Source organism: Oncorhynchus mykiss, chromosome Y (genome assembly GCF_013265735.2).
Source record: "Oncorhynchus mykiss isolate Arlee chromosome Y, USDA_OmykA_1.1, whole genome shotgun sequence".
NCBI classification, from domain to species: Eukaryota; Metazoa; Chordata; class Actinopteri; order Salmoniformes; family Salmonidae; genus Oncorhynchus; species Oncorhynchus mykiss.
The window spans coordinates 4,218,460-4,231,083 of NC_048593.1; the positions used below are offsets into that span (position 1 = coordinate 4,218,460).

General features: G+C 42.2%; 1 protein-coding gene and 1 long non-coding RNA gene across 2 annotated transcripts in view; both read right to left on the reverse strand.

Moving 5' to 3' along the window:
- The window catches only part of LOC110509531 (DENN domain-containing protein 1A-like), a 221,814-nt gene that overhangs the window by 9,594 nt on the left and 199,596 nt on the right, over positions 1-12,624 (reverse strand). The window contains 1 exon segment of the mRNA XM_036967220.1: positions 2,328-2,427. Coding sequence (XP_036823115.1) covers positions 2,328-2,427 — 100 coding nt within the window.
- On the reverse strand, positions 6,964-10,735 carry LOC118945302. Its single transcript, XR_005040416.1, has 2 exons — positions 10,686-10,735; positions 6,964-9,724 (listed from the first exon to the last, which is right to left on the reverse strand). It is a non-coding gene; the product is annotated as an uncharacterized LOC118945302 (long non-coding RNA).

Genomic DNA, 12,624 nt, shown 5'->3' on the forward strand with positions numbered 1-12,624 from the left:
TGTGCACCCGTTATCGTGCATGTATATGTGTGTACCCGTTATCGTGCATGTATATCCGTGTGTGCACCCGTTATCGTGCATGTATATCCGTGTGTGCACCCGTTATCGTGCATGTATATGTGTGTGTACCCGTTATCGTGCATGTATATGTGTGTGTACCCGTTATCGTGCATGTATATGTGTGTGTACCCGTTATCGTGCATGTATATGTGTGTGTACCCGTTATCGTGCATGTATATCCGTGTGTGCACCCGTTATCGTGCATGTATATGTGTGTGTACCCGTTATCGTGCATGTATATGTGTGTGTACCCGTTATCGTGCATGTATATGTGTGTGTACCCGTTATCGTGCATGTATATCCGTGTGTGCACCCGTTATCGTGCATGTATATCCGTGTGTGCACCCGTTATCGTGCATGTATATCCGTGTGTGCACCCGTTATCGTGCATGTATATGTGTGTGTACCCGTTATCGTGCATGTATATGTGTGTGTACCCGTTATCGTGCATGTATATCCGTGTGTGTACCCGTTATCGTGCATGTATATCCGTGTGTGCACCCGTTATCGTGCATGTATATCCGTGTGTGCACCCGTTATCGTGCATGTATATGTGTGTGTACCCGTTATCGTGCATGTATATGTGTGTGTACCCGTTATCGTGCATGTATATCCGTGTGTGCACCCGTTATCGTGCATGTATATGTGTGTGTACCCGTTATCGTGCATGTATATGTGTGTGTACCCGTTATCGTGCATGTATATGTGTGTGTACCCGTTATCGTGCATGTATATGTGTGTGTACCCGTTATCGTGCATGTATATGTGTGTGTACCCGTTATCGTGCATGTATATGTGTGTGTACCCGTTATCGTGCATGTATATGTGTGTGTACCCGTTATCGTGCATGTATATGTGTGTGTACCCGTTATCGTGCATGTATATGTGTGTGTACCCGTTATCGTGCATGTATATGTGTGTGTACCCGTTATCGTGCATGTATATCCGTGTGTGCACCCGTTATCGTGCATGTATATCCGTGTGTGTACCCGTTATCGTGCATGTATATGTGTGTGTGTACCCGTTATCGTGCATGTATATCCGTGTGTGTGTACCCGTTATCGTTTATGTATATCCGTGTGTGTGTACCCGTTATCGTTTATGTATATCCGTGTGTGTGTACCCGTTATCGTTTATGTATATCCGTGTGTGTGTACCCGTTATCGTTTATGTATATCCGTGTGTGTGTACCCGTTATCGTTTATGTATATCCGTGTGTGTGTACCCGTTATCGTTTATGTATATCCGTGTGTGTGTACCCGTTATCGTTTATGTATATCCGTGTGTGTGTATCCGTTATCGTTTATGTATATCCGTGTGTGTGTACCCGTTATCGTTTATGTATATGTGTGTGTGAGTACCCCTGTTATCGTGCGTGTGCGTGTACCCCCGTTATCGTGCGTGTGCGTGTACCCCCGTTATCGTGCGTGTGCGTGTACCCCCGTTATCGTGCGTGTGCGTGTACCCCCGTTATCGTGCGTGTGCGTGTACCCCCGTTATCGTGCGTGTGCGTGTACCCCCGTTATCGTGCGTGTGCGTGTACCCCCGTTATCGTGCGTGTGCGTGTACCCCCGTTATCGTGCGTGTGCGTGTACCCCCGTTATCGTGCGTGTGCGTGTACCCGTTATCGTGCGTGTGCGTGTACCCCCGTTATCGTGCGTGTGCGTGTACCTCCGTTATCGTGCGTGTGCGTGTACCCCCGTTATCGTGCGTGTGCGTGTACCCCCGTTATCGTGCGTGTGCGTGTACCCCCGTTATCGTGCGTGTGCGTGTACCCCCGTTATCGTGCGTGTGCGTGTACCCCCGTTATCGTGCGTGTGCGTGTACCCCCGTTATCGTGCGTGTGCGTGTACCCCCGTTATCGTGCGTGTGCGTGTACCCCCGTTATCGTGCGTGTGCGTGTACCCCCGCTATCGTGCGTGTGCGTGTACCCCCGTTATCGTGCATGTGCGTGTCCCCGTTATCGTGCATGTGCGTGTACCCCCGTTATCGTGCATGTGCGTGTCCCCGTTATCGTGCATGTGCGTGTACCCGTTATCGTGCATGTGCGTGTACCCGTTATCGTGCATGTGCGTGTACCCGTTATCGTGCATGTGCGTGTACCCGTTATCGTGCATGTGCGTGTACCCGTTATCGTGCATGTGCGTGTACCCGTTATCGTGCATGTGCGTGTACCCGTTATCGTGCATGTGCGTGTACCCGTTATCGTGCATGTATATGTGTGTGTGTACCTGTTATCGTGTATGTATGTATGTGTGTGTGTGTACCTGTTTGAAGAGCTGCTGCTGGATGGCGTTCTGCAGGAACTGTCTCATGGCACTGGAGCGGTGGGTCACGAAGACCTCCTCCGAACGTGATTGACTCTCCCTGAAGGTACACAAAACATGGAACAATCAGAAGGAAGTAGATCTGGTGGCATCCTGGATATGGTTTGCCAATCTACATATTTTTACAATGACCTAAATAAAGTGTGTGTGACATATCAAGAGATATCTTGCTCAAATGTTATAATTGTTTTACCTTTATTAAAATTAAACTAGGCAAGTCAGTCATAACAAATTCTTATTTACAATGACGGCCTACCCCGGCCAAACCTTAATACGTGCGCTGCCCTATGGGACTCCCAATTGTGGCCAGTTGTGACACCGCCTGGAATTGAACCAGGGTTTGTAGTGATGCCTCAAGCACTGAGATGCAGTGCCTTAGACCACTGCACCACTTGGGAGCCCAAATTATTGAACACACACAAGAAAGGTGTATAGGTACTTTGTAGAAAAGTATGCAATTATTATATAAACATAAAATAGCAGACAGATATAGAAAGACCCAGAGTTCTAGGTAAAAAAAATAATAAAAAAATACAACAATACAAAATAAGATATACAGAACAAGGACAGGATAAACAGAAAGAGGGCAGATGTCACCCCCCATATCCACCCTGCCATCAACCCCAACTTTTGATCAAATAAGATGAATTGGAAACAGAACTACAGTAAATGCAATAAAGATAGTGTTATTTAGTGGTAGAGCCTATTTTCACCTCTAGATGGCAGTGCTGTGAAAGTCAACAGACAGCAGGAGAGGAACTAGACCAGTGGTTCTCAAACATTTTGGGGCCAGGACCCCTTTTGGGATAGCAAATTCACCAGGGACCATAATCAGAACACGTAAAAATAGCATACAAGGAGTTTTACCACGACTTCGACAGCGCATGGCTGGACAAACCTGTTCTCGGGCCCTGGGAAGGAACATTTCAAAGGCCCTCCTCTCAAAATGTTGAATTTTTCATGTAAATTTCCTGCAATTCAACACATTTTGCCATGGGTCAGAGAAATGTGTTGTTGTTGCATCTTTAAAGCTAATATCCTGCAACTCAACACATTTTGCCTTGAGGCAGAGAGAATACCTTTATATTTAAAAAGGTAACTGTCCAGTGTTTTTATTTTATTTGTAAAATATTACAAATAATGAAATGATATGCATTAAATTGTTTTCCTTCCAAAAAAAATAGTCATTAAGTACTTTAATGGCCAGCTCATCCTCCTCCATGGGGAAACTGCATGCATTTTTCTAAAGGTTTAAGATACAAGTTTTTTTAAAGTCCCGCACAGTGATCCTATTTCCCAAGTAAAAATACACTTTGACCGACCGGCTCGTTTCGGTCTGATATGGTGCTTTTTTACATTGGATAAAAGTAAAGACTCAGAGCTAGAAAATGGTATATCATACACTACAGCTGAGGAACAATGGGAAAGTAATTCTGCTTTGGAAGTTGATAAACTTGTAACCTCACTTTTGAGAAAATGGCCCTTGAATGTTTGGGAAACCTACTGGAGAGCTCTTCTTTGTCTACACCCATTCAGCATCATTCACACCCTTTTAAGTTTTAGCCCCACCCATCTCTTTAAGGATTCACATGTGAGGCGATGCACTAACAAAGATTTCAAGACTAAAGGCTGACTTATACTACGGCTGTGTCTGTCAATTTAATCTGGGCGTTCGTAAACTCAGAGGGTTGTCAGATTGGACAATCATAATTTCAGAGCGTTTTGCTCTCGGGGGCGTTCAGAGTACACACTGGAAAGTAGGGTTGATCCGAGCATTCTGAACCAACAGCGGTCAAGCACCCAAGCTAACTGGCTAACGTTGGCCAGATTGCTAGCTACTTCCAGACAAAAATGAGAGAACAGCTCACCCTGACCATTTTACTCGCCCTAGCAGAGCTGGCTAGGCAGTTATGTTATCCAGAGTGTTACAAATCCCTTTTGGCCCGACAGTCTAGGGGGGGATGGTAATGAGACCCGTAACATAACTCATGCAAATTATGAGAACGAAAGTGAGAACGAAATAACCACGACTACTGAAATCTACCGTCAAACTCAGGGTTTATTAATAAACACACGGTAATGGGGGAGCAGGAAAAGGGGCTGAGCTGGACCCAAGGAAATAAACAATAAGTATTCAAAACACCCCTAAGCTAGACTAGCCTATTTTAACAACAGCTAACTAACTAACCAAAAATAGTGGGTGGTCCGCCCAGTTCTAACTAGTGTATTTAACAAAGTCTACCTACGGGTAGTGTATGCCCATGGGTGACTTGTCTTGGTTTCCCCCTTTTCCCACCAGCAATCAAACACAAACACCATAACCAAACACAATACTCACAGGTGATGACAAAGTGCTATGGAGGTGCTCAAACAAAAGAGAGGTTAATACACAAAGAGTGAGTGAAACACAGAGATCTACAAACATGGCATTTACAGAGAGATTGAGCTCTAGAGCAAACAACTGATGGGGTTTTTAAATCAAGGGAAAGGAACTGTGATAGGGTAGGAAACAGGAGGAGGTGTGTCTTCTGATTGATGATTGGATTGGTGACTGATTGGGGAGTGATGATTTTCACCTGTGAGGGTAGAAGGAGAGAAAACAACACAGGATACATACACACACAGACACAGGATACCTGTATCCGTAACACAGAGCATTGGTGACTGCAAATGTGCTTCTGGCAACAATTTAAATACGCTTTTTTGCAAACGTTTACTGGCACTGGCCATCTTCAGGGTTCGTCAATTCGTCGGTTATTCTACACTCTCGCACAATCAGGCGAGCGTGCTCTGAAATCGGAGTAGATAGCCAGAGCAAATTACCAGCTACGTCTATCGACAGTTGTCGCAGTGACATTATAAACATTCCATTGAAATAGTTACTTGCATAGTGGAGTATTTTGTTTAGACATGAAGTTAGCTCCCAAGCTAAACAATTAACCATAATCCCAACTCATAACGTTACTACCCTGCATGAATCTGCAGGTAGCTAACCAACCAGGTTCAATGTTAGCTAACATCAGGCTATAACTAGCAATGTAAATGGCTCTGAGATACAAATAATAACACAGATCATACAGGTAACGTTAGCTAGCGAGCCATTCAGCTAACGTTAGCTAGCTAACTAACAGTACACGTGAAATGAAAACGACTGACAAAATTAGAAACGTGTAATATCTGAAAATGCAGCTAGCTAGACTCTCTTACCTATACATGTATGGACACTTCTCCCTCTTTGTCATGGATGCCATGGTTGCCCTTAGTTTGAAGATATAATCCGGAGACAGGTGTTTTATACAATAGCCTTCTTTCTGTGTGTTCTCTTTTCGACTCTATTTGCATATTTGCAATCAAACGCCAGAATTTCTCCATCTCCTTAGCTATCATACTCTAATTCCACTGGTTTCAAAACTCAGTCCTCCAGAAAGTGGAGAGCAACACATATGCAGTTCTACTACGTGGTATCTCTGAAAAAAGCCACAGAAGCGTGCTACATGGCAGACCAATCTGAACGAATCTCTTGGCATGCCCACTCATTATCTCAGTCGATCATGGCTAGCGGGAAGGTTGGTACCTTTTTCTGTGGCTAAACCAACTAGGCTCATAATTTTAAAAAAATTATATTTGTATTTACAGATGGCATACACGTTTGTGATTAAGGCACATGAAAGTTTACATGTTCCAGAAGGCATTCCTGCCCAAAAAATGTTATGTTCAAACAGCTCCCCTGTGAAGTTGTGACTTGCAACAGTTTCCTGAATCAGGTCACATATGTGCAGTGGTGTAAAGTACTTAAGTGAAAATACTTTAAAAGTACAGCTTCCATACTTTACAGCTTGACAACTACAGCTTGACAACTTTTACTTTTACTCCACTACATTCCTAAAGAAAATAATGTACTTTTTACTCCATCCATTTTTCCTGACACCCAAAAGTACTCATTACATTTCAAATGCCTAATAGCAGGACAGGACAATTCACACACTGAATTCCAATTCACACACTTATCAAGAGAACATCCCAACTGTTTCTAACCAGGCGGACTCACTAAACACAAATGCTTCCTTTGTAAATTATGTCTTGTTGGAGTGTGCCCCTGGCTATCAATACATTTTAAATTAATAATTGTGGAGTCTGGTTTGCTGAATATAAGGAATTTTAAATTATTTATAAATGTATTTTTGATACTTAAGTATATTTAAAACCAAATACTTTTACTTTTACTCAAGTAGTATTTTACTGGGTGACTTTCACTTTTGCTTGAGTCGTTTTATATTAAGGTATCTTTACTTTTACTCAAGTTTGAGAATTGGGTACTTTTTCCACCACTGTATATGCACACATATTCTGGCCTTGTGTTCTAAAAATAGCTACCAAAAAATATTTGAGGACCCAACTTAGAATTTATTGTGGCAAAACTTAAGAAACATTCTTGTGTTCTGTTCGTAAATATGGATTCCCCCTGTGAAGAAACCGTGTGGAATTGTTTAAATGTAGCCTATTTCCCAAATATTGTAATAGCCTAAGGTGTCCAAATGTTACTGCTTTCAAAAAGAATAAATGTCAGACTATAGGCCTAGGCTATTCTCAATCACAGCTTTATGAGACATTGAACAGACAATATTAATGCCATGTGCTCACCACACAGACAGACACAAGGGTCAATATCACAAAACATTTGGAACACGCAACATTTTACATTTTTATTTCAGAATTTGTATTCCTTTTGTGATTTACTATAAAAAATAAAATATTAGACTTTTAGAAAAACATGTTGGCCAAGCTCCAGCACTTAAGAGTTAGATCATTACAAACCCATTTTCAGTGAATCAGCCATAAGATATGCCCACCCTGTTACAGACATGCACTTACCTGTCTTTAATTACTTTCATTGGACTATTTTAATCATATTTACGTTTTCATAAAGCTATTGTGTCCCCTTGTCAACCCTGTTCATTTGTTCTGGTCAAATTATAAAGAAATAACAGATGTTGTATACAATGTGTGGTTTTATACTGAACTTCATCTAATTTACACCTTATCTTTCTAAATTGAGACAAGTATCAATTATATTTTATCCAGGTTTATAATTCTCTGGTGTCGGCCATGTCTTACCCTTTAAAATACATTACACAAATTCTTGATATTTGACAATGTAACTGAATTCATTTGAAAAAGATGCCAAGATAACAGGGTGGACAACTATAACGGGACAGAACATAAATTAAACCCTGAAACCTGAATACTGAACACTGAGGAGATATCTACATAGTAATACATGTAGTAACAACATTGGAACTGCTATTTAGTTATATATTCATTGTGAAAAACAACAAGACAAAAATACATTGCAGGTGCAAAATCATTGGAATTAGCATTAAAACACATTCCTGTCCCGCTCTTCCTCTATCCCTCGCTCTCCCCTTTCACCCCAAATGCTCTTCCACATACTTCCAGGTGGAGTTTTCCCTCTGCAAAGAGTGTTTATTGACAGGCAGTGGCTCCGGCATCAGACAAATTATCTGTCCATCAAAATATCTTCCTTTGTACTTGGCCAGAAGAATTTGTTGATGTCATTCAGTTCACCTTAATGTTATGTTAGCATATGATAAGATATAAAGAGTAACAAACACCTTAAACATTTCAATACTCAACCAATACTCAATGTATGTACTGTATGTGTGTATGGGGAGGAAGGAGGGTTACCTCTGCTCTTGCCTCAACATCACTCTCAGTAATGAAGAACATCTCTACAGAGGAGTTAAGACCTTTTAGGACATTGTACAGGGCCTGTGTATCTGGGATATCATTTCAATGGTGCACTGCTCTATCTGCAGATCTCTTGAGAGCATCTCCAATACCATCTGGTGCCCGCTTGCCGTGGCTGGCCTCAAAGAAATTCCAGTTGACCTCTTGAAAGCCTTGTTTGTGTGGTTCTGTGGCAAGTAGGTAGAAGTTCCCTTTCTACTTGTATTGTGTAGCCGGCCCCCCAGTAAAGAAATGAAGCTGACTTCAGGGTACTTCTGCTTAAACATGGCAAGAACCGGATCAAGGTGTTCCCAAATGGCAGGTGGATCATGTCTCTGTGATGGTGAAATGGAGCAAAAAGCAATTGGTGGATGGTCTGCAGCAGTGTAGATCACTCCAGTGTGGAGAGTGGCTTGCTGGTGAGATCCCCCAAAATGCAAGAACTGGATCTCTTGACTGTATTTGCATGAATAGTTTTTGCTGAAGTTAATGTGCAGCTAGCACTCATTGTTCTTCAGACTCTCCCTAAGCTCCCTATAGGCCTTGTATTGTCACTTGATATTAAAGATGTGTTGCCTAAAACTTAGCGAGCCTATCTTGAAACTGACTGACCAGTTCAGTTTCTGTTATTGTGACCTCCCTCTTCCCGATTATCATGGAGCACTTCTCTTCGTCTTTTTTGGATCTTCTCCAAGGTCCATTGTGTCAGAGGAACTTCTACATTCCCAGGAGGTTTCAGAGTTGGATGAGTGGTGAGGAAGCAATCATTACATTCACCATAAGCACATAGCTTCGATTTCAGGTCACACATACTTGAGTTGACCATGTCCTCAAGGTTTTTGGTGGACAAAAGCCCAAGACTGTGAAGAGAATTTGCCATGAACTGTAAATTCTCATGGGTTTTGCACTGACAAGTTTCACGATCAGTGTCATTAGGCGTAACAACCCAAAATGGCCTGAGGTGGCAGAAGGAGGTATTGGACAACTGACCTAGTTCCTCAGGCAGGACATTTCTGTGTAGATTTTTTCATTGTCAGTCAGAAGCCTCTTGTGCATTTTGTTCTTTAGTCGTGTCATGGTTTGTTTGCGGCCGGTCGTTATACTACTTACATCATCACTGAGAAAAAAATCCTTCACTTTCCTTTTTATTTCTGTTTCTGTTCTGCTTCCCTTCCTCATCAAAAAAGAGCACAGGTCCCTTTCCAACTTCGCTCTCATTATTTGAAAAGCCCAACACCGTCTTCTGAAGTTTATACTTCTTCAGTGTATTCACAGAGGTCACTTTCGCAATGATTTGCTTGTTCTTCTGATTCCTTGCATTTTTGTATTTTGTTTTGATATCTTTAATGAGAGATGTGTGAAAGAGGAGAGCCCTGTTAATAGGTGATGTCACATTCTGACGTCTCTGCAATGCTTTGACTGTTGAATGAGGAGATACAGATGCCCGTTCTCCCCTAATCCTTGCATACCTATTCCTGTATTTTTTCTTTTTTTCCCCTCTCCTTTGCCACTTCTGATTTTAAATGCTCTCTCTCTTTTTGGAGTCTTCTGTGTGTTTTTTTCTAATGCGTTCTCCTTGCTGGCGTTGCCTAAAACACATTAAATGCATGGTTAGGATTCTAGGGGTAGAGTCAGAGATAAAGTTAAGGATAACGGTTAGTAGATCGGGATTAGGGTTATGGGTTATGGTTCGGGATTACGGTTAGAGTTAGTAGAAAGTTTAGCAAATAACATTCTTACATGCCTTATCTTAAGCATATTCTAACCTTGAAGGCCCAGGCTGATTTTCAGGAGTTTAGGGGGGTGTTTGGGACTGCAGCAACCCACTAGCCTTGGCCCTGGCTCTGAGTATCCTTTTAGAATCTCTCCAATTCTTCCTTTCTGCACGTTGCACTCTGTCACTTAGTTCAGCTACTGCCTTCTTCCCTGTCTTTCCTCCATTTCTCCCTCTCGGCACGCTGCACTCTGTCACTGAGTTCAGCTACTGCCTTCTTCCCTGTCTCTCTATCTTTCCTCCATTTCTCCCTATCTTTCTCTAGATACTCTCTCCTTCTTTCTGGGTCAGCATTACGTCGTTCTCTGTATTGCCGCTGTCTTTCAGCTGCACTAAGAGGAGGTGCCATTCCTTCAGAAAGACCTGATTCAATCGATATTTATTTATTCTTTAAATACTATACATGCTATATATCCTGTAATTATGTAATACTATTTATGAACAAAATCACATTTTGCAACACATTACTGCATGATATACATTTGTTCACTCTGTTGAGTGCATGTACACACTGTCACGTGTACATGGATAACAGGTTGAGCAATAACAGGGTGGACATTTTGAGATAAAATCAGCAACTATGCTCCAAGTGATCGGGATGAAGCTAGGATAATGTCTGCCAATTGAAAAGGAATTGTTTGACAAATATATTCTGAAATGATGAAATTTGATTAACGTCTTTTAAATTTTGCTTAAACAGGGTGGACATGTTATGCTTTCCCAAATCACCAACATATCGTGATGAAAATGTAATAGTATGAAATCTAGATACTCACCAGGCTAACCACAGTTGTTTTTCCTGCCGAGGAAGTGACATAATTTCCTGTTTGTGATGTCATTGTAGACCATATATATTTTCTTAAAGTGCCAGTAACCACAATATAACAGGGTGGACAACGACTTTGAGGATGTACAGAAAATAGCCAATATTCTTATAAAAGGTGCAGCATTTCACATAAAAAGACTATACATAAGATAACATTTAAGGAAAAAATGGGAAAATGTGTAAACATTTTTTTTAATGTATAATTTAATTCCTAATTGTTCTTGTTGAAGTTGATTGAGCAGCACCTGGGACATTGGAACATTGCCTCCTTCCACTGAAATAACATAGTCCTAAAGGTATTAAATGTACAAGACTATGTCAGTATGCTTCTATTATCATGAAGGCATACACACAAGGATCCTTGTATATTTTTTTATATACAATTTGGAATGATTTATATTGAGGACTAAAAATAACACTTTTAGTGATATTGACCCACAAACAAACCTGTTTCATACTGAAGCTCCACCAGGAAGGAATATTAGAAAATATTTGCCTGCACTTCGTCCAGTTGTTGCATGTGATTTGCACTATAGCTATATATGGTGGTTATTAGCTGCGACATTTTCTGACTTTTTGGGGGGGTGGGGGGTTGGCCAATAGGGGGCGATCCCATAGTAAATCACAATATTTTATGAGTACATAATCATGATAGGGTTGGGTAATGTAAATCCTAACACACACATCCCTCCACATCCCCACTGTCCATAGCGCTGCACATCACATTCCCTCTGGATCAAACTGGTTCTGCAGTTCAGACTTAATGACAACAAGCGCTGGGCACGAGACTCAGAGTGAGAGAGAGACATGGGCACAAGACTCAGAGAGAGAGAGAGCGAGAGAGAGAGAGACATGGGCATGAGACTCAGAGAGAGAGAGAGAGAGAGATGGGCACGAGACTCAGAGAGAGAGAGAGAGAGATGGGCACGAGACTCAGAGAGAGAGAGAGATGGGCACGAGACTCAGAGAGAGAGATGGGTACGAGACTCAGCGAGAGAGAGAGAGAGATGGCACGAGATTCAGAGAGAGAGAGAGAGAGAGAGAGACATGGGCACGAGACTCAGAGAGAGAGAGAGAGAGATGGGCACGAGAATCAGAGAGAGAGAGAGAGAGATGGGCACGAGACTCAGAGAGAGAGAGAGAGAGAGATGGGCACGAGACTCAGAGAGAGAGAGAGAGAGAGATGGGCACGAGACTCAGAGAGAGAGAGAGAGAGAGAGAGCGAGAGAGAGAGAGAGAGATGGGCACAAGACTCAGAGAGAGAGAGAGAGAGAGATGGGCACGAGACTCAGAGAGAGAGAGAGAGAGATGGGCACGAGACTCAGAGAGAGAGAGAGAGAGAGAGAGAGAGAGAGAGAGAGACATGGGTACGAGACTCAGAGAGAGAGAGAGAGAGATGGGCACGAGATTCAGAGAGAGAGAGAGGGAGAGAGAGAGAGAGATGGGCACGAGACTCAGAGAGAGAGAGAGAGAGAGAGAGATGGGCACGAGACTCAGAGAGAGAGAGAGAGACATGGGCACGAGACTCAGAGAGAGAGAGAGAGAGAGAGAGAGAGAGCAGAGCAGAGGTCAGGATCAGAGCTCCTGCATTTTTCAGCATTTTCTTTAAAAAAGATCGATTAGGAGTTAGATAAACTTGGATCTTTTGTCAGGAACACATACTGGATTCTACCCTCTTCAACATAACCCCTACTTCAAATCAAAACTTAAAACCTACAACCTGATTTTGGACGGAATTACGGAATCACCTGGAAAGTTCACAACTACCAAGGATTTATTACCCTATACAGCAAATTCTCTGGAAAACAACAGAAACCTGAAAACACCATCCAACCTGGAACTGAGTGAGTAATGTTTAGTCTGAAACAATATTTTATTTCCAAAAGCCA